The 23,194-nt window shown below is 36.5% G+C and overlaps 1 protein-coding gene and 1 long non-coding RNA gene across 7 annotated transcripts in view; one reads left to right on the forward strand and one right to left on the reverse strand.

Annotated features, from left to right (window-relative positions):
- LOC309865227 overlaps nucleotides 1-23,194 on the reverse strand; it is a 230,850-nt gene that overhangs the window by 89,334 nt on the left and 118,322 nt on the right. Inside the window, exons 4-5 of one of the 4 annotated variants that reach the window (XR_014311988.1) lie at nucleotides 4,593-4,776; nucleotides 3,775-3,857 (exon numbers count right to left, since the gene is read on the reverse strand). The exons of the other annotated variants lie outside the window; for them this stretch is intronic. This is a non-coding gene — a long non-coding RNA (uncharacterized lncRNA). The remainder of the gene's footprint in view (nucleotides 1-3,774; nucleotides 3,858-4,592; nucleotides 4,777-23,194) is intronic. 4 annotated transcript variants of the gene reach the window in all.
- Nucleotides 1-23,194, forward strand: part of LOC309865225 (uncharacterized protein) — a 112,509-nt gene that overhangs the window by 84,319 nt on the left and 4,996 nt on the right. The window contains exon 5 of one of the 3 annotated variants that reach the window (XM_082731448.1): nucleotides 14,559-14,642. The exons of the other annotated variants lie outside the window; for them this stretch is intronic. Within the exon in view, the coding sequence (XP_082587574.1) occupies nucleotides 14,559-14,578 (20 nt within the window). The 3' untranslated portion in view covers nucleotides 14,579-14,642. The remainder of the gene's footprint in view (nucleotides 1-14,558; nucleotides 14,643-23,194) is intronic. 3 annotated transcript variants of the gene reach the window in all.

Here is a 23,194-nt window from a genome sequence, read left to right on the forward strand (position 1 = left end):
ATGACAACCTACCATAAATGGTGGTGATATGAGAGCACACTTGATATTCACATGAGACAGAACCCTAAGGAGTAATGATTTATATTCTAGATTTAGCATAGCTGCAAACCTGGAAAGAACCATAAACCAATCTGTGGGTTGTCAATATAAGAACCAGGATTACTGATAAAAGGATTATTGATGTAATACTTACTAGGTAAAAAGACATGGGTTCTCAGATTGAAAGATTACATCAAGCAAAATGTAGGAACAATAAGGATAAATTCATATCTGGATACATTATAAGGAAACTATGTACATCAAGGCAATTACATCAAAGATAAATAAAAAGTCATTTAAAAAAGGAAAAAGAAAAAAGGAGATAAACTATGAATGAACAACATTCAGGAAGACAAAACAATTTTATTAGTAACACTAGATTGTATAACACAGTGGAGTAGTATCTTCCAAGTACTGAGATTAAATGACTTATAATTACAATTCTATACTTAATTAAACATTCATGAATAAGGGCAAATTTTTAAAATTTTAGACCAGAATAAAGTTTCAGAGTATTTGCTACTTTTAAATGATAGACAAAATTCAATATAATAGTTAATAGAATGATATGGGATTGGGTGTTGTGTGAATAGTTAAAGCATACTGAGATCCATGTCATGCATGAAGTAAGTATAGATATCTTGAATAACTTTGAACTTTGTTAAAAAAAAAGTGTACTTAAATAGCTAGTATAAACTTAATAGATGTCTACTACATGAAAAAAAATATAATCTATAGCTTCCAAATCAGCAAAGGAAATAAAGGCAAATTTCCTAAAAGTTTTAAAAAAAAATGCAGAAAAGAGGAAAAACAAACAAAATGTATGGAAAATAAAAACGTCAAAGTAAGATGTTATAATCATATAATCAGTTAACATAATAAATGTGAATGTGTCCAACTAATATAGTAAAAGAATGAATTATTAAATTTATTATATAGAAATTGAGCTAGGTCTATGCTAAGAAACATACCTAAAACATACCTAAAACTAATATAGTAAAAGAATGAATTATTAAATTTATTTTATAGAAATTGAGCTAGGTCTATGTTAAGAAACATACCTAAAACAAAGAAGACAGAACTTGACAATAAAGGGATGAAAATATGTTACAAGCAAATGAAGATGCAAAGTTAATTTAGCAATACTTAAAAAGCTACATTAGAATTTAGAGTAAAACTAATAGAAAAATTCACATAGATGCAATAATCAATAATTAAATGTGAATAAAGATAAATATAAGGAAAATCTTCAGGAAAAATGGACAAATCCACAACCAATAAAAAATTGTAACATACCTCTATTAGAATATGCAGAAGTAAAGCAGAAAAAGCAGGTAAAAATTAACAAATTATGGAAAAGTTAATATCATTATCATAATAAATAATATTATCATAATATTAAGATAATATTATTATAATAAATAATGTCGATCGACAGAATTCCTGGATGCAATAAATAGGGAGCACACATTTATTTCAGGCATAAAAGGGACAACTAAAAGATTTGACCACAAATTAAATGAGAAGGCAATCTCAATAAACATTAAAAAATCCACAGCATATATTTCACATTCTCTGGGCAATCACATAAGAAATCAACCTTAAAAATGTATTCTTAAACCATATAGAAATTAAAAAACATACTTTCTGGTTAATGGTTAGAAGTGGAATTCACACATGAATATTATAAAATGTACAGAATTGAGCAACATTGAATGTGTAATATATCAAACTTGTGAGACTTACCTAAGTGATTTTTCAAGGAACATATACTTATAGGCACCAATAATTTTATTAACCAACTAGAAAGATTAAGCAAAAGTGATTTAAAAATCTGGCCCATACATAACAGAAAATATAAAAATTAAATAGGATACAGGAAATATTAAATAGAAAATGATAAAATGGGGCTTCTCTGATCGTGAAGAGTGGCCACGTAAGTTATGGCCACTGAAGTATCATGAAAGAAATGTATGTCCTTGTAAAATGTAGGCCTCTCTTCCTCCTCCTCATAGTCCTTCCAACTGGCTGGGATGCATCTGAAAATACTGAAGTTAGAGAGGCTACCTCTTGGGGGCATGAGAGTAGCTCCATCCGTTAAGCCTCAGACTCTTGGCTTCCATGGCTCAGGTCATGATGTTAGGGTCGTGAGATGGAGCCTTGTCTTGGGTACTGAACTGAGCACAGAGTCTGCTTGAGATTCTCTCTCCTTCTCCTTCTGCTCCTCCCACTTCTGCTCAAGCTGTCTCTCTCTCTTCTTTCTCAAAATAAATAAATACATCTTAAAAAAAAAAAAGTGGCTACCTCTGACCAATCCCCCTACTTAGACTCACAAAAGAAACATCCTCCTTATATTTCTTATAGAAAGAAAGATCCACAGAGAAATCTAACCCTAAGAATAAAGTGATGATTTATTTCAAAATGTAATGCAATATAATGTACCCCTTAAAAAATAATTAACTTATGATATTCCCAATAAATGATGAAAATTAATTTCATACTCATTCATGTAGAAAACAAAACTAGCAAATAGGAATGGAAGAGAAACAGGCTTAACCAGACAAAGGATTCTTATCAAAACTCTCCAGCAAATACCGTACAAGGAGACTTTACATTATTTCTTTTATTCAATAAAACATTAGGTATGTCAGCCAAGTTAATAACACTAAGACAGTTAAATAAAATGGCTTACACCACAGAGATTAAAAACAAAACAGACTTTATTTGTAAATGGTATGGCTGTGTAAATAAAAAGTCCAAGAAAATCTATAAATTATTAGACTTGACAAGGAGTCTTTAAGGCTGTGAGAGAGCCTAAGAGTTTTCTGGGACGAACTATGACATCTTTTCCTACAGAAGAACCCACCTGGTATTTTGTACTGTTAACTATAAGTGAACTTTTAAATGGATAAGGAAACCAGGCCACTTTTCAAATCAAACTAACCAATCATACTTACATTGGTATTTGTTATATGATGAATGTCTTTGTCAGTCCATACTATACTGCAAAAATACCATAGATTAGGTGATTAAACGAGAGAAGTAAATTCTCTCATAGTTCTGGAGGCTGGAAAGTCCAGTGTCAAGGTCTAACAGAGTTTGCTCTCCAGCGAGAGATCTCTTTATGGTTTATGGATAGATCCCTTCTCCCTGTGTCATCTCATGGCAAGGAGAGAAAGAGAGAGAGCACAAGCTCTCTGGTGTCTCTTCTTACAAGGGCCCTAATCTCATTATGAAAGCCCCATTCTCATGACCTCATCTAAACCTAATTATCTCCCAAAGGCCCTGCCTCCAAAGATCATCACATCAAGAGGGTTAAGGTTCCAACACATGGATTGTGGGGTGGGGGGCCCCACACAACTCAGACCATAGCAACCAATCTTCCCATTGGCGTATTATGAAAGTTTTCTTAATATGATACAGGAGATAAAAGAGAAAAAGGCTTATCTCACCTGTGATAAATGTGTGCATGTTTGCTTTTTTCCCAGTTTCACTATTTTCTATACAAAATAATTCCTCCTTGAATAATTTCATCTACAACGGACAAAATCAGACTAGGTGTGAAAAGAAATTAGTATTTTTAAAAAGGCTTGAGGGAAATGTGGCAGGAATCGCCTACAGGGGAGAAAAAAAAAGATATCCTACAAAGATGTCTACAAAGGTACAAAGGCTAGGCATATGTTTTTGTAGTCTTGTGCCCTGTGGATATTTGTAAAAGAGGAAAGTTACTCTTACCTCCCCAGACAGGCTTTTATGGAACACAGCTGTCCCTGCATGGTCTGGATGTTGAGGAGACTCACTGGCAGCTAAGCAGTCACCTAAACAGGATGGCCAGAAATCCAAGAAAATAATCAAGATAGAAAAATATACCATCATCAGCTTCTGAATAAGAAACTGGCTCACATTCACATGCCAAGCCATAGACTAAATAGAAATTTCCCGTCCTAAAAGTGAAATGTGTGCAGAATCCCTGGCGAGTGATATCCAGGACAACATGCAACTAATATTGTCACTATTTGTGAACACACTCTGAGCTTGCTTTGTAGGAACAAGCCTCCTTCGTGAAGACATTACCGCTGGGTGAATGGGAACATCTAAGGAGCAATGGGACACGTGACAGCAAAATTGCGTAGCACTGATACTAGAAAAACCACCTACTTAGCTCGGTCGCAGAATTCTCATTTAGCTAAAACAATCAGGAATTTCCCAACGCAGTTGTTTTTTATGTTAGCTGGAGATATCCCAGAACATTCTTAGCAGGGGGAGGTCTAAAGATGTAGACAAGATCGTGTTTAGAAAAAATCTGTACAAGTGTTTCTGTGCTTTTCTTTACTTTGTGTTTCTGTGTGTACACAGAAGGATAAAATATGGCATTCTTTATTTATGAACTGACCCTACCAACTCTCCTATTTTCCAGCAGTGATGCTCTATTTATAATCTCAAACTGTTTTATGAAAAGGGGAGGGAAAACAAGTCCAGGGAAACCCAACAGCCACAGACAATAATGTCTGCAATCGTCCCACCCAGTAACTGAACCCAGAAAGGCCGGGTACCTTTCAGACGCCATGTCTACACGAGTCAGTACTGCGTTAAATTCAACTGTTTCAAAGTCGAGGTTGTCTTTTCATCACTGCAATGTAGTAGCCGTGGGTACATCTAGACTCTTGGTTTCAGTTCTGCGAGTGGCTGGGTGACCAGGTTAGAGTAACTCGTGCCCTTTCTGCTCAGTTTCTAGATCTGTAAGATGACAGGGAGAATGACAGAAAAGCGAAAAGAAATTGCTGAGGTTTAAGTCTGAAAAACTGGACTGAAGTTCAAAATGACTCAACTCTCTTGAGGCAGAACACCTTTAGGGTAAATATGTATTGAACAATTCCCAGGGCTTCAGCCCTGAGCTAAAGCTGAGATGAGGGTGGGGTGTGGAGGACCAGGCTCAAAGGCTCTGCCCCCCAAAAAACACATCATATATCTTCTTCTGTGATGCAAGTCTCTTCGTATACCAGACAACAGTTAGCAGAATGCCCCATATTACACATTACTACCTTTTTCTGTTAGGCATTTTACAATGAATGTGTTGGCCCTAGTTTTCTGAGCAATCATGTTTCGAGGGAATCTGGTACTCTGAAAGTATGGATTTTTTTTTTAAGACTTATTATTTATTTATTTATTTATCAGAGAGAGAGAGAGAGAGAGAGCGAGCACAGGCAGACAGAATGGCAGGCAGAGGCAGAGGGAGAAGCAGGTTCCCTGCCAAGCAAGGAGCCCAATGTGGGACTCGATCCCAGGACGCTGGGATCATGACCTGAGCCAAAGGCAGCTGCTAACCAACTGAGCCACCCAGGCGTCCCTGAAAGTATGGATTTAATGATAGATTGATCCCATTTTTTGTTCCTGTGATTTAAAGCTACATATTCCACCCAAAGGGGCATGCACACTCGAATGTTTATAGCAGCAATGTCCACAATAGCCAAACTATGGAAAGAACCTACATACCCATCAACAGATGAATGGATAAAGAAGATGTGGTATATATATATATATATTGAAATACTTTGCAGCCATCAAAAGAAATGAAATCTTGCCATTTGCGATGATGTGGATGGAACTAGAGGGTATGATGCTGAGTGAAATAAGTAAATCAGAGAAAGACAATTATCACATGATCTCCCTGATATTAGGAAGTTGAGAGGCCACGTGGGGGGCTTGGGGGAGTAGGAAAGGAATAAATGAAACAAGATGGGATTGGGAGGGAGACAAACTATAAGAGACTCTTAATCTCACAAAACAAACCGAGAGTTGCAGCGGGGAAGGGGGATAGGGAGAGGGTGGTGGGGTAATAAACATTGGGGACGGTGTGTGCTCTGGTGAGTGCTGTGAAATGTGTAAACCTGGCGATTAACAGACCTGTACCCCTAGGGCTAATAATACAGTATATGTTAATATAAAAGATAAAAAATTATTTAAAAAAGTAAAAAAAAAAAATAAAGCTACATATTCCTTTTAAATAAATAATGCCGGATCTTCAAGTGGAAAATTTTATAAGGGAATCATGACACCCCAGAGCTTTTAAAAAGAAACTGTAGATAACGTATCCCAGTGACATTGTTTACATACATCTCATAGCCAGGATATGGCAGATTTCTGTCTCTAGGCTCTTAGCCCAGCACTCTTTGTATCACCAAAGACAATGGTCTTTCACATGAATCACTAATGCTTGCCAACTGCTGACAGCCTACTTTGTTCTGATCTCTCTTCATAAAGAACATAGGAGAGCTTAAGAAAATCTTAAATCTTAAGATTTAAGAAAAATCTTCTAAGATTTTTCATCAAAACAAAAAGACCTAACCAACAAAACCAATGAAAACCTGACAGGCTTAGCACACAACCAGCAGAGTTATAAACTTATTTACTTTGTGTTTTTATGATGTAATGAAAAATATAACATATTTCAGATAACAGAACCTAGGAGTCAAAAACATATATTCTGGAATCATAAAGATCGGTAGCTCTGCCATGGATTAGTCGCATGATCTTTTTAAGCCTCCATTTTCATATTTAAGAATGGAAATGATGACACTAGTTATTCTTACATGGTTGAGAAGATCATGGGGGATAATCAACACACAGGAAAACTGAATGGGAAGAAATCAGAGAGGGAGAAAAAACACGAGAGATTCTGGACTCCAAGAAACCAACTGAGGGTCTAAAGTCAGGGGGATGAGGTCGCTGGGTGATGGGCATTAAGGAGGGCATGTGATGTGATGAGCACTGGGTGTTTTATACAACTAATGAATCATTGAACATTACATCAGAAACTAATACTCTATGTTGGCAGACTGAACATAATAGAAGAATAATGGGTTACATTAGGGGCTCCCAGGTGGCTCAGATGATTGGGCATCTGCCTTTGGCTCTGGTCATAATCCCGGGGTCCTAGGATCTAGCCCCATGTCAGGCTCCCTGCTCAGTGGAAAGCCTGCTTCTCCCACTCCCACTCTCCCTGCTTGTGTTCCCTCTCTCTCTGTCATTAGAAAAAAAAAAAAAAAAAAAACAATAGGCTACATTAAACAGACGAATCCCCATTGTGTTAAATTCTAAATAATTTAATGAGAACATCTCAGTGCTTTATAAATAAAGTAAAAAAATGCATAGAAAATATCTCCCCCGATCAGTCAACATTCTTAACTACCTAACCCTGTACCATGGTCTGTTTTTCACAACACCAGCACCACCCTCCTTTTAATCTGAATGGCTAAACTTTCTGAAAAATATCCAGCAACTTTATTCTCCCTGGGGACAACCAAGCCAGATGAACCGAAGTACTTGTAATACCAACATGCTGTAGCTTCTTTAGGGCTGCTCCACAGCTCTGGGACCACAGACTTGATCAGGCTAGAGACTGGCTATGGAGAACATTGCTCTAACAACGTATAGACATGCTTTCCATTTGTAATGTTTGCTATTAATGTGCATTTCCCAAAGAAGGGTACCCTTGGACAGGGAGACAGGAAGCCACAAGAAGTCATTCCAGTTCTGGTATAACTGGCTAAGTTAATAGGTTATTTGAATGAGTGTGTCTTGCTTTCTTCATCTGAAGAAGGGCTTGGACCAAGATCTTTTGGTGTCTTGTATGGGTCGAACATTCTATGATCCTGTGTAGTTTATCATGAGCTATCATATATTTATAATGTCTTCTTGTGCTTATTGAGGGGTTTTGTTGTTGTTTTGTTTGTTTCTTTGCTTTAGCTTCAGTGTTTTGATTCTCAGCAATTGTGAGGAATAGAGGGTTGGGTAAACTTCTCTTATGTCTTTAAACAAGCAGGACGCTCTCCCAAAGGGCTCAGACTCTTGTGTCCTGGAATAATGTTTTCTCAAGTCAGAGTGAAAGCTAATGGTAACTGGCTGAGAGATACAGCTGGGAAAAATTCAGAGTCTTCTCACATCCTTTTCCATTATCCTCCAGGGCGCCTTCAGTTCTACTCTGCAGGCACTGGAATAACCCCAGCATATTTCAGCAACAGCTCAAGAAAGAGCATCTTTTTGACTTCACCATGTATGGTTTCAATCCAACTGCTTCCCTTCTCGTATCACATGCTATTCCTGAGCTGGGTTCTCACAAGCCTAACAGCCACATCTCCCCCAAAAGGGCAAAGGATCTTGCTGACAAGAGGCACATAGAAATTCCAGCCAATCACTTATTCTTAAACCAGTACTGAATAGCTTAATAGCTCATCTTTCCTGTTATAAATAGGTTCTGGTGCCTATCACACCAGCTCACTGGGAAAGAATGCAAACAGTCCTAGGAATGAAATACTCAGAAAGACTGTCCTGCCTGATCAGAGCTATTTTATTTTAAATGACAAAATTTTCCTCCAGACACGGAGAAAGCCTTACATTTTTGCCCTGTGAGTTTCTCAACCTTAGGAATGATCAGACATTTTGTATGAGAGAGGAAATAAAAAAAGAAAGAAAGAGGGAGAGAGTTGCATCAGTGGTAAAAATGTGCTGAGCAAATCCTTTCTCTCTCAGCTGGTCTTTAAAGAAATATTCATTATTTTGACCAAATCTGTGAGGTCATGCTGCATTCTCCAGGAACAAATATAGTTCACGTAGAGGTCTACTCAGAAGGGCATCTAGAAAGAAACAGCAAGCAGCAATAGAAAGACATACTGACAACACAAAGTTCAGTGCATAGATCTGATTAAAAAAAAAAAAAAAAGACAAAACTCAGGAACAAAGAAAACAGACTTGTTCTTTTTTATCCCATGCAAAGAAGTGAGTGTGAGAAACATTCCTATTATTACATAAACAGTTATTTTTTTTTCTTTCTTTGAATAGAAACCAACCCATTTTGCATATAAGAAACATATATCAAGACAGGTACAACTGCAAGTTTTTCTGGTTTAATTTTCAGTAAACTAAATTATTATCATATCTGTAAAGGGGATTTTGAGGTTTCAGTTACTGAACCTAGAAATATTTCTCATTCCTGTTACATAATAAGGAGAAAGCACATGATGAAAACCTATGTCTCTTTACCATGGTAACAAAATACGATTCTAAAGGATTCCCATGTTTTTTAAACTTAGATAACTTGCCTCTGCCAAGATCACTACACCACAAGCTCATCTGCACATGACTGTGATCTTCAGTTTTGTGTGGGCCACACTTCTTTTCTTGACCTGAATCCTTAAGTCCACAATTGGGAGGTTAGAAGCGATACATGTTTTAATGACTCTAGATTGAAGAGTCTTAGAATAAATAAACCTGTTCAGAGCTAATGATATATGGAAATAACTGGGTACACAACAGTGTTGCTCTATGATATTTACTTTTGAATAGTACGGTACAGAACTTTGAATTCTAGCTTGCCCATATTTATAGCACGAATCAGGAACAGTAGCTTATGTCTATAATGTTGTTAAAGTATTTAAACAAAGAGTCCAGCACACTGAGGTGTCTCTAATGCAGTGGTAACCAGCATAAGTGAATCAAAATCTGAGCCAGAGTCAATGCCCTCAAATCCAAACAATGGTTTGGTTTGGTTGGTAAGACCAACCAATCACAAACAGTGAAGGAGGCTTTCCCAAATAAGGCAACCACTTAAGCAATAACCAATCAAATCATCTCTTTTCTTTGGTTCAGTGTCTGCTCCATAAAAACCCTGTCCCTTGCTCCTATGGGTAGAACTCTTCTAACCCAGTTTGGCACTGCCCAATTTGAACTTACGCATGCTCAAATAAACTTGAAAATTTTAATGTTCCTCAGTTTACTTTTTAACCATGAAAAACCAATAAACTTTTTCCTGAAATCAGAAATAGGAAAGTGATTAGAACAATTGTCATAAGAGTTCCATTTTATTTTGTTTTGTCTTGTTTTTTGACTCCTGTTTTAATAAATATAAACCTGTCCCAAAGTAGCAGTCACAGTGCTGGAGTCTTGAGACATTCTAAAAACAGTTTGTTACTCTTTTTTTTTTTTTTGGCTAGCTCAAACTCTTGTGTCAATCAAACCCTAATGACTTGCATGCACAAAGGTTTTATTTTAGGCTTTTAAATTTTTACACAAAGTTCACAGAGTGTCTAAGTAAAGCCATTTTTACATTGAAATTTCTAAATTGCTTTTACTTCAAAAAAATTCTTTCCTTCAGCCCTTTCAAAATGAGAATATCTATATCAATTCTCATTCTTACCAAAGTTTAGCAGATATCCAAAGGGGCTATTAAAATGCTAATGTAAACTGCCCTTGTAAGAAGCATATACACAACTGACTATATATTTTTTCTAATTTAAATGTAGTCTTCAAATAATTTTTATTCAGAGAGTGGCTCATTTCAGCTTCTTAGCATTGGGGTGTTTCCCATGACCCTATCAATCCAGCCCATAGAGACCACCTTTCTCCTGGCCAATTAATCACTTGCCAAAGCTGTGTCATCTGCTAGCAAAATCCCCAGATGAAATGGACATTTGATTAATTGCACAGAGCATAATTAGTCATGATATTTATGATGTTAACTCATGTACTTATAAAGTCTAACTCTGAAGGATAGAACTTATAAAAAAAAATCTTGACCCATTTGTTTTTCAAGAGGATCAAAGCAGTTCAAAGAGCAGAAGAGGTAGAAAATACAAAAGGTGAAGGAAGGGTTTTGAAGTGACCCAGAACTATACTTGAGGCTCAGTGTACCTTTACAATTTCCACAGACTCAGGAAAATAGAGCAAAATCTTTGCTTCATTTCCCATTGTCAAAATAGGCAGAGTTCATTTAAGATCTGGACAATTATTCTTCTATGTTTTAAATCAAGAAATGAAATATTTCCATCATGGCTACCAATAATGTCACACCTTGAAGTGTGACAAGTACAATAAGACATATTAGAAGGTTCAGTATTGGGGCACTTGGCTGGTTCAGTCCATTAAGCATCTGCCTTTGGCTCAGGTCATGATCCTGGGGTCCTGAGAATTAGCCCTGCATTAGCCCACAAACCCACATTGGGCTCCTGGCTCAGCAGGAAGTCGGCTTCTCCCTCTTACCCTCCCCCTCCTTTTCTTTCTTCCCCTCCCCCCTGCTCCTATCTCTCTGGCCTGCTCTCTCTCAAATGAATAAATAAAAAATCTTTTTAAAAAAAAGGTTCAGTGTATAAAGGTACATGGAAATCTGAAAAATATACTGTCCCTTCTAACTAGCATTACAGTAGTCCAGATGTTAAACAAATGGACCTCACTGCTAATTAGCATACTATCAAGTTAAAAGACAAGTGGCCAAACTTTTTCACAAATACAGACATTTCAAATCTATGTAACTGCAAACAGAGGCATCAGTCAGTAGAAAGTACACAAAAATTGGAAAATTATCTTATATTAAAATTAGAGCAATTCCCAAAGCCTCCATTTACTTTATACTTAGAAATGATGAGCTTTGATCTTAGCTTCAGTGAAAAACCAACATCTAGGTACTATTTCCCTTTTCTTTACAGTTTGAACTTTTTTAAAACCAATGTCAGCAACTTCACATCCTCTCCTGCACCTGGAAAAGTGCTGTTTCAGACTTACAGGTTATCCTTCAATTCCCTATTCATTTCACTTCTTACTGTAAATGAAAAGTGGGGGGAAATAGTCTCTCCTTTAAGACCACCTTTGGTATATTCTTTGTTTATCCTTATCATTATGGCCATAGAGTTTCCTGGATTCAAGTCACCCCCAGATGTTAAAATTGTCAAGATTTTTAAACTACAGACTGTGCTTTTTGCACGATGAGAAGAGAAACCATACAAAAAGTGTTTCCAAAAGAAGCATTGACATCTGTTGGGCAGAATGTTGTGTAAATTTCCAAACAGGAAGGCAAACTTCTCTTTCAGACAAGTTTGAATATCATTTGATTAAGACACAGCATTAAGATATGACAGGTTATAAGAATGATTTTGACAAGTGATTTTAATTTTTAAAGATCAAATAGGAAGTGGATATGAGAAGTATCGTTAAAGGAGTCAGTGAAAAATAAAAAAAACTCCACACCTTCTCTGACAACAAACAACACTGCCAAGTACATTTGTTTTAAATTTCAGCTTTATAGAAATAAAACTGACAAAATGGTAAGATATTTAATCTGTACCTCATGCTGATTTGATGTACATACATTGTGAAACAGTACCCCCATCTAGTTAACGAACACATCCATCACCTCACATTTCTTCCTTCCCTCCTTCCTTCTTTCCTCCTTTTCTTTCTCTCTCTCTTTCTTTTTTTTTTTTTCTTCCCCTCCCTTCCCTTTTTCTTCTTTCTTCTTTTCTTTTGTGTCTATGCTATCTTCTTTTCTTTTGGAGAGAACATTTGAGTTTCACCCTCTTAGCAAATTTCCATTATACAGTATACTATTATCAACTAGAGTCACCATATTATACATCAGATCCTCAAACCTTATTTGTCTTCTAGTTGAAAGATTGCTTGTACCTTTTTACCAATCTTTCCATATTTCCCAGTCCCTGACAACAACTTTTCTACTCTATGAGTTTGACTTTTTTATATATTTATGTGATAGTATACAATAATTGTCTTTCCCTGTCTGGCGCATTTCACTTAGAATAACGCCTTCAAGTTCCATCCACGCTGTCACAAGTGGCAGGATTTCCTTCCTTCTCATGGCTGAGTATTACATTGCATACAAATGCTGCATCCTCTTTATCCATTCATCCATCCAGTGACACTTATCTTGGCTATATGAATAATGGTGCAATGAACAGGGAAGTGTACACATCTCTTCAATATCCTGTTTTCATTTTCTTTGGTATTTAAGCAAAGGTGGGATTACTGGATTTTTTAATTTTTTGAGGAACTTCCATAACTATTTTCCATAGTGGTTGCACCAATTTACATTGCTGACAAGAGTATACAAGGGTTCTCTTTTCTCCATATCCTCACCACTTATCTTTTCTCTTCTTGATGTAATCCATTCTAACTGGTATAAGTGATATATCATTGTGGTTTTGATTTGCATTTCCCTGATGACGAGTGATGCTGAGTACCTCTTTATGTATGTATTGATCATCTGTATGTCTTCTTTGGAAAAATGTTTATTCAGATTCTCTGCCCATTTTTATTTATTTTTTTTAAAGATTTTATTTATTTATTTGACAGACAGAGATCACAAACAGGCAGAGAGGCAGAGAGAGAGGAGGCAGGCTCCCCACTGAGCAGAGAGCCCAATGCAGGGCTCGATCCCAGAACCCTGGGACGATGACCTGAGCCAAAAGCAGAGGCTTTAACCCACTGAGCCACCCAGGTGCCCCTCTCTGCCTGTTTTTAATGAGACTTTTCTAAATAATCTAAAATTATTAATTTTAGGTATTGATACTTAATACCTAAGTCCTAACTTTCTGTTCATAAATGGGATGAGTTTTGCCTAAGCTAGTATCTTATTCTAGAAACATAAACTATGCTGCTTAATGCCACTGGATACTTTGCAGTGTTATTAATTTCTGTTGGAAAATTATTCTACACATACCCCTAAAGAGGCTAAAGTTATATACAGACTCAACAAAAATGTATTTATTCACTCCTCATTCATTAATTCCCTCATTCCACATTTACATTACTCTGTGTCAAGTTTTCACTGAGGATGCAAAGAGAAAAGAAACAGTCCATGACTTTGATAAGTCGACTGGAAAAGATAAACATATAAACAGAGAAAAACCATATGGAAGAAGAAAATTCCATGGCAGTGCCTCCTTTAGTAAGGAAGATGGTTTTCTTTTTAGTAGCTTCTTAACAGAGATCAAAGTAATACAAAAGACATAGGCATTTCAGGATGTCACAAGAGCAGGGTTTCTATGAAACCTTGATGCTGGTTACCAAATGTCACAACATCAGAATAAACAGGAAGCTTGAGCTGTTTGATCTTGAAGCCTCTGTACAGGCAGTGATGGTGTGCAGAGTATTCGGGAAGGAATGGATGTGCCCTAGACACCTATTCCAGTCTTGGCACAAAAAGAAAACAATGAGATACGTGCTCTTCTGTCCCCAGAAACTCCTGGAAAATGGGTGGTGCTTCAACTGATGGGTCACTGTTAAGTCTTGGGTCCACCAAAGGCAGGTAGGTCTAAATAAGCAAAGAAAACTGCATAGTGTTACTCCTCAGGCCACCTTCACCTATTGGTCTCATTAAGTAGAGTAACTTATGAAGACATAGATCAAGGGCCGACCTCTCTCAAGTTATCTTACCACATGGTTACTTAGGCTGGTATTTTAATGGACTCAAATCTTTCTATTAGAGATAAAACCAAAGGTTCAAATGAAGATGCTTACTTTAGATAAGGCACATTACTGAGATTCATTTATACCCATGTAAAGTGGAACCCATCAACCACACTTTTATAAAGGCTAGTATCAAATTCTCTTCTGTTTACACAAGATGGGAGGGCTAGAAAGCATTTGGAGAGAATGTGCCAAGAAAAGTTGAGAATGTGGAAGCTGAGGCCTGTGAAAATGGAACATGAATTTCACCAACTTCATTTTTGGTTTAGGATTGATCATGCAGTTCTGAGTGTGTGTTCATTTGATGCTGTTCGTGCAAGCTGAGCACTGCATGCCTGGATCCCATCGGTTAAGTAAGGATCACATCACATTGCAGAAGTCAACCCTACTATCCATAATTATAAAGATTTTATTTGGTTTTTAAACAAAGTGTGTTAACTCAAGATTATTTACAGACAAAATATAATATTTAAAGTTAGGTAGGGCCTCCAAAGAGGACCACTTGGGGTCAAATCCTGGATCCTTCCCTTCTGAGGCTATATGATTTTGAGAATGGTAACCTGACCACTCTGTGCAGGTTCTCACCTATAAAAATGAATGAGACAAACTGAGGGTAGCTAGAGGGGAGGGTTGGGGGGGATGGGGTAAATGGGTGATGGATATTAAGGAGGGCATGCAATATTATGAGTACTGGGTATTTATAAGACTGATGAATCACTGACCTCTACCCCTGAAACCATTAATACATTATATTTTAATTGAATTTAAGTAAAAATAAAATTTTTAAAAATATATGAGACTAGTACTTAACTTAGAGGAGTGCTGTGATGGTTAAAAGAGAGAATACAGAAAGGCTCTTAATACAAAGCAAGCTCTCAATTCATATCTGTTAGAATTATCTTCTGTAAAAAAGACTGAAAATGTCATCCAAAGTCATGGAATTGACTTACGTGAGACAAAATTAGGCATCCCTGGTAAAAAGAAAGACTGGCCAACTTAGTAGCTTATTAGACATTTATGTTTTACTCTGCAAGCTTTTCTAGAATATTTTGTACTTTTACAAGAGCCATGAAATATGATATCATCAGTATCAAACCCTAGAAGTATCTGAAGAACATCACAGAAACTTTCCTGAAGACTTTCAAAATGAGGAGCTCAAATGTTTATATCAATGTGTCTGAATAGTAGAGGAGATAGAAGGTAGGTTAAGGTAAAGGAAGTCCAAAGGGACCTATAACTAGTAGAAATTTCTCTTGTGTCTTCTTTATGACCACTCTCTGTTATACACCAATATATAAATACAGAAAGTTTTCACAAAAAATTCCAAGATAGCTGCTCCAGGAAATTTCACTTTGTTCATTCTGGGGTATCAACCACCAGCAACCTGCCATGGTTTCCCAGAGATTCAGTTATTCTGATTTGAGAAGCATGAGAACAGGAAATAGAAAGAGAATTCTAATTAGCATACTGCCACTGAGATAGATTACACAAACTATTTAACAGCTGTGAAATAGGAGGCTCAGTGGTGATAATCTTGAATATTCTGGCTCTCTGATTATTCTCATGTGTATCAACAATTTGAAAAGATTTAAAAGGTGATTAAGTATACTTTTCACCTGCAGAATTTTATTTTTTGATATATTCAGATGGTGTATCTTTTTTTAAATATTTTATTTATTTGAGAGAGAGTCAGTGAGAGAGAGCATGAGCGAGAAGAAGGTTAGAGGGAGAAGCAGACTCCCCGTGGAGGTGGGAGCCTGATGCGGGACTCGATCCCAGGATTCTGGGATCATGACCTGAGCTGAAGGAAGTTATCCAACCAACGAGCCACCAAGGTGCCCCTCAGAAGGTATATCTGATTCTCAACATAACCAAAAGGCATAATCAAAATATTGATCCTCAATTAATGCCTCAGGCTGCCCAAATTACTCTTTTTAAAGTTTTCAGGTTTTCGTAAAAAGAACATTTTATAGTATATAGTTTAAAAATAGACAATAATTTGTTTTTTCGGTTTTTTTTTAAGTTGATCTTGTTAGATCATGGAAAGGACAGGGAGATATGGAACATACCTAAAAGAAATAAGCATACCCAGTTAAGGTTTGACTTTCCTTTATAGAGCAGGGGGTAAAAAAGGCAGTAACTTAAAACTTAATAGCTTAAAACTCTGACCTTTTGCCTTCTAGCAGGAAACAAAGCTAATTAACAAAGTACTGATCCAAACAAAACAAAACTAAAACAAATTACTGATTATAACAATTTATATATTATTTCTCCAGCTCTTTTGGAAGATCCTGTTCATATTTCTCAATGAGTGGCATTAAATATTTGCTCTGATTCTTTGGACCTTTCCTAACTCCTTGTGGAAATATGCAGGGTGTGTGGTATCTTTCTGGGCACATAAAAGCCCTGGATGATTTCCATCAATCCTTTCAAAACACGAAAATGGACTAGTTTAATTGCAGAGAGGTTAATTCATGGATATCATTTTGGCAAGGGCACAAGGGTAAAAAATAATCTCTCTCCACAGAAACCAAATACAACAAGGAAATTCTAATTGAATCATGTGTTACATGGATATGAGCCACATTGTTTTGGTCATGGACATTTATTTTCCATCACCTTTTTAAAAAATAAGGTATCACATTACAGTTACATTCCAAAGGGTTTCTTCCCCACAAAGCAAAATTAAATAAAATTAATTTATCAAAATAACGATTATGGATTTCTGGATAAACATGCTGAGTTAAAGACACAGGTTTATCATTGCTTCAACCCAAAGCCCCTCTAAACTATCATTAAAGGATATAAACAAGCATAAAGTCATGAGGGTAAAAATAAGAGAAGATTAAAACAGTGTGAGATGATGCAGAACTGAACCATCCTTCCAACTGTTCAGACCCAAAACAGCATTAACCCTGGGTCCACTTGTTTTTCTTCTACTAATATCCTATCCATCGGCAAGTCCTGCTGGATCTACCATCAAAATATATTCCAAATTTTGCCATTTTTCACCTTTTTGACTGCCACCACACTAGTCAAGGCCATCGTCGTATCTTGCCTAGATTCCTGGCGTAATCTCTTCCCTGGCCTTCCCTGACCCACTACGGTGCATTCTCAGCATAGCAGCCAGATTGCTTCTTTCAACAATGTCATGTCTTTGAACAGCCTCACTGTGTTTGAACACTCCACTGTCCTTCACTACGAGCAGGAGCCTCATTCTCATAATGGCCCACAATGCCTTACCTGGTCTGGACCCCCACTCCTGTCCTCCTCCTGACTTTATCTTCCCACTCCTGCCCTCGCTAACCCTCTTGGGCCCCAAGGGCCTTCTGTCTCAAACATACTGTCTACACTCCTACCTTGGGTTTCACGGGCTGCTCCTCCTCCCTGGGGTGTACTTCTCTCCAAAAGTACACACCTCAAATGTGTGCTGTAATTTCACTTTCTCATCGATACTTTTCCCCACACACCTAGAGTGTAACCCCAATCTTTATATATCTGATATCCATTAGTCTGCTTCCTTTCTTTTCCATAGCATTTATCATTCTCTAGCATACTATATAATTTACTTATTATGCATAATATCTGTCTTACCTGTAGAATGTAAACACCTGAGGGCAGGAATTTTTGAACACTTTTCATCTCTACTCTATCACCTATCTACCAACTTTTTAACCTGCAGGATCTAAGAAAGTTCAAAATAATTAAAGCAATACTAAGTAAATAAAGTCCCAGGATGCTTGGATAAAGCAAACAATATCCTATCTGAAGGAATACACAATCATTTTGGTGTCATAAAATTATGCAGATAAGAGTTCTACGGAAGGACTGGTATGACCCCTGGGCTTCTGTTTGCATGGGGCTGGTGTCCTCTTGATTATTTGTATGAATAAGCCTGTGGCAGGATATGTAGAGGGAAAAAATGAGGAAAGTAAAAAAAAGAAAATTTGTCTAAAATTTGTAGGTAAATCCCACATATTGATAAATAAATCTTCAGTTGAGGTAGGTAGCAACAGTTGTATGCTATGTTCTTAAGTAATATGTGGAGAATTGACTTCTTTTTAGAGCTAAAAAATGAAAAGGATAACTCAAATACATAGGAGACTGATACATCTCATGACTGAAAACCTCTAAGAGTATGTATTCTACTTATTAGGTATATTGAGCTTGGAAAACCTTGATACGTTAGAGTTGGAAAAACCAATATCTGGCTAAATGAAAAGGCAAGCTTATTAGGAAGGCGATCATTCAATAAAGGGTACAACCATATATTCTTGGTTCTCATATACATCTTCATAGAACATACTCCTTATAAGGCCTCTTAAACCTAAGAACCCATTGCGAATGAATTTCTGTTATGTCTAGGTAACACAGAAAGCCACTCTACATGGCTTTTATCCCCCCTTCCTATGCAAATAGGCTTGCAAACATCTGAGCTAACAGAAAGTGATCCTCCCCCACCCCCCAAAAAAGATAGTACCAAAGTTGCTTAGATGCTAGGAGTAAACATACATAAACTGTTCTCTGTTCAGCATGAATGACCATAAATACACACAGTGCACTACAGAAAGCTAAAAGTGTATGTTATAAAGATAGCAGGACTCTTGAAAAGTCCAAACAGTTGTGAAGTACACTTAGCCCCTGGGTCAAGGCTATTTTATACCATGAGGTCTTTCTTGGTTTTGCTCCACTGTTAATAATTTGAGACTGCCTGTCTTACATCAATAACTTGCATTGTCTTAGGATCAAACTATGTTACTATCATTTAACCCTGCTAATAGTACCATTATTCTAAATAAAATAATGACTAATTTTTATTTTCCCAAGTTTGAAAATATTTAGGTGCAAGGTTTTCAACTCAAGAATATTACAGGTTTCTACCTAAACCCAAAATTATTTCTAAAAAACTTAATACCTTTGTGTTCTTGATTTTTAAAAGTCTTTTCAATGTTTTTAACTCTATACCAAAGGATTTTGTTCTTAGCAAATAAAAAGAAAAAGAAAGAAAGAAAAAATGATATTTAAAGCAAAAGTAAAAAGCTAAATAAATTTCTCTTGCTATCTTAATTCTTAAAAATTTAAGCTGAAAGTTCAATAGAAAATTAGTTTTGAGAACTGTCAAACCCAGATCAATTTTAAAGTAACATGAATAGTCTGAATTCAAATTTCCTCTGCTTTGATTTAGTACTGGATTAAGATTATTAGATCTAAAGATCAGGTGGTATTTCTTACCTGTTTCTTTTACAAGTAAATGTTAATTTCATAATTATAGGATTGGATAAGTAATGAAGCAGCTGGAATTTGCAAGCCAGTCTGTATGAGGATTTCTCTCAGATCTTTGGCTGGGGGTTAGCCAAGCTTGTATGAGACAAGGTTCCATGAAACCTACTGGGGATCCGCTACAGGGACTGTAGCTAGGAACTACTCCAGTGGGACCTGGGGGAGCACCCACACTTTCATATAGACAACTAAGAGAGAAGGGGAGAGAGCATGCACACACTACTCTGTAGGTGCATGGATCTAACATACAATGAATATTGTAACTACATATCTTCTATTTGCTTCTATTGTAAGTATTAGAAGTATTGTAAGTATTCTATTTGCTCTCTAATTGGGCCAGCTCTTCTGGCTGGCATCGCTGTTCAGCCCTGTAGCGGATCCCCAGTAGGTTTCATGGAACCTTGTCTCATACAAGCTTGGCTAACCCCCAGCCAAAGATCTGAGAGAAATCCTCATACAGACTGGCTTGCAAATTCCAGCTGCTTCAGGCTGCCCAAATTCCAATCTCTGCCTCCAAAACTTAGCAAGACCCTATATCGGCTTGGGCTCCCTATCATGTGACACAGCAAGAATTTGTCCCAAACCCCAAACAGTAGGGCTCATCTTATGTCTTTCCTTTGTCTCAGCCTGTTCTTCAATGGTTAGTAACGCTTGTCTCGTGATTTACTTCTGTGTGAGAGTTGTTTTTGGTAAGAGGGCAATCCACTACCAGCCCCTCTGTCATGGCTGGAAGTGACAGTCTCCTGTGTTTAACTACTGATTTTATTAATAATTATTAAGAATATTAATGTTTTTTGTCAATTGTGGTTTTCCAAAAAGTTGCTCATAATACCTTTTTGTTTTCATTTCAGTGTGTGCAGCATCCACTCATTCCAGTAGCATTTTTTGTGACTTCTCTCTTTTTCTTAAACCACTTCATCACACGTTTGTCAAATTTATTAGTTTTTTCATTGAAATGATCTTTTTTTCTATGTCAGTCCTCCATACAGAATGTTTCTCTGCTCTATTATTATTTTCTGTTTTTATCTTTATTGTTTCTTTCCTAAACCTTTCATTGGGCTAATTGTTTTGTTGCTGTTGTTGTTGTTGTTCTTCTTCTTCTTCAAGACTATGTATAATTTATTAGCAGTTCAGCATGTCATTTTTTTTTTTTGGTAGTATGTGATTGATTGAAAAGTCATATTGGGTATACTATCCATGAGGGCAGAGACAATATCTGTTTATCTTTCTATTTCCAGTGCCTAATAATCTCTAGTACATAATAAGCCCTCAAACCATGTTTGCTTTTTTAAAGAGCTAGAAAACTACATCTTGATATGATTAATCCTTGGGAAAATACAAAACATTTATACTATGTTACAAAATTCATTCACAATATAGTCTTCAAGAAATCACTGGGTTTGTTCAAAGCCTTGTTATGAAGTAGAACATGACGTCAATTTTGGTCAGTCCTTAGATCATGGTATTGTCTATGTCAATGGAGAGAAGTAACACAGTGAGCCTCGCTAACACAGTTTGAAATCCAGCATCTTCAGTCATATAGAGTATTTGACCCAAAGTGTGTATATTGTTGAATATGTTGAATTTGTTTACAATTAATTTGAATTTGTTTACAATGTCTCCAATTTTCTCTAAAATATCTCTTGAATTCTTAAAAGGTAAATAGTTTGTTTTTTATACTGTTTCTTCTAGTCTTTTTTGATTTCACTTAGAACTGCGGACAATATCTGACAAATTGGCACCCAAGAGTAATTTTAAATAACATTAAGAAATCAACATGGGGGCTTAAGTGGGTAGGAGAAGAATCAATGAAACAAGATGGGATTGGGAGGGAGACAAACCATAAGTGACTCTTAATCTCACAAAACAAACTGAGGGTTGCTGGGGGGGAGGGGGTTTGGGAGAAGGGGGTGGGATTATGGACATTGGGGAGGGTATGTGCTTTGGTGAGTGCTGTGAAGTGTGTAAGCCTGGTGATTCACAGACCTGTACCCCTGGGGATAAAAATATATGTTTATAAAAAATAAAAAATTAAAAAAAAAAAAAAAGAAATCAAATAGTCTGGGACACCTGGGTTACTCAGTTGTTAGGCGTCTGTCTTAAGCTCAGGTCAGGATCCCAGTATCCTGGGAGCAAGCCCCATAACTGGCTCCCTGCTCAGCAGGGAACCTGCTTCTCCCTCTCCAACTCCCCCGTGCTTCTGTTCCCTCTCTCGCTCTCTCCCTCCATCATAGGTAAATAAAATCTTTTTAAAAAATTAAACAGTCTGTCTTATAAATATGGCATTACATAAATTAGTCTGTTTTCATGCTCATTTATTAACTATTACTAACAATTAGATTTTAGTTTTTACAGCAAGACTCCTACAAACTCACCCTGAGTGTTAAATGCATATGGTTTGTGTCAACCTTACATCAGGCATAACATAAAAATGTAACATCCAGCACATAATTCATTTTTAAATACTGTAAGGGGAAAAGACAGAAAACATAGTCCACAGACCCAAACACTCAAATATCTTCTCTTGCCAAACTCATTTCCAAGTCTTTCTATTCTTCAGCTGTTAATGAATTCTCAGATATCAATGTATAGACAGAAGGACTCATACAGAGCATTTAAAGTCCTGAATGCTCTGAAAACTATAAAGATCTCAGAAGCAAAGATACTGTTCTTTTTTTTTTTCCTATTCAACATTAAACCTAATATGTGAGTATTTAGACCTCAATTTTACCTTCTATTTACATTGTGACTAGAATAATATTAAAATCCATCTGCATTAATTAAACAAAAATCTTTGATTTTGTGACAGGTGTTGTACAGACACGCTTCTTTAGAAACACCCAGAATGATGCCTGGCGGCAGAGGCAAATCATTCTAGGGTCCATGTACATTTGCCCAGATTATCCACAAAGAATATAATAGAATATACACTTTGGATCTATACTACTCTACATGACTGATGTTGCCTGATTCCAAACTGTGTTAAAGGCTCACTTATGAAAGACTCCAGTGAGAATGAAGCATGATTGGCTTGGTTCTCTTCAGAAGCCTGTAATAATATTTTATGGATGCTGAAATAACTTTCTAAATCTTGATCTTTGCTAAATAGAGTTTTCCTGGAAAAGAATGCTTCTCCATGTTTTCCTAGTAGATAACCAAGGTTATATACAAAAGAAAGGAGATTAAAAAAGAAAAAACCCCAAATGTATAATCTGAATAGTCAGATCATTCTACATACATTCTAAATTATTTCATTAGAAGCAGCCTAACAGTTGTTGAGCAGCTCCAGTAGTGAACAAATCTCTCTCTGGGACCTCCAATGCCTCATAGCTCAGGGGGTGCATTGCTGAAATCTAAAGGTGTAAATGGGTTGATATTTCCTGATTCCTTCCTACATTTCAGTCAGATAAATATTTCTTCTCTGATTTAGTAATGTGATACTAAACAAAGAAAAGCTTAAAAATTCACAATCCTCATTCAAATACTGTGTTCTTTTCACTTTATGATTTTGCTTTAAAAAAATGTGTGACTGATATTTTAATGAAATAGAAAAATATCCAATGAAATAATTCTAAAGTAAATGTGGAAACTAACACTTTACAAAGCAAAAAAGACTTAAAGCCAA

Source organism: Mustela nivalis (assembly GCF_964662115.1).
Source record: "Mustela nivalis genome assembly, chromosome: 5".
Classification (NCBI taxonomy): Eukaryota; Metazoa; Chordata; class Mammalia; order Carnivora; family Mustelidae; genus Mustela; species Mustela nivalis.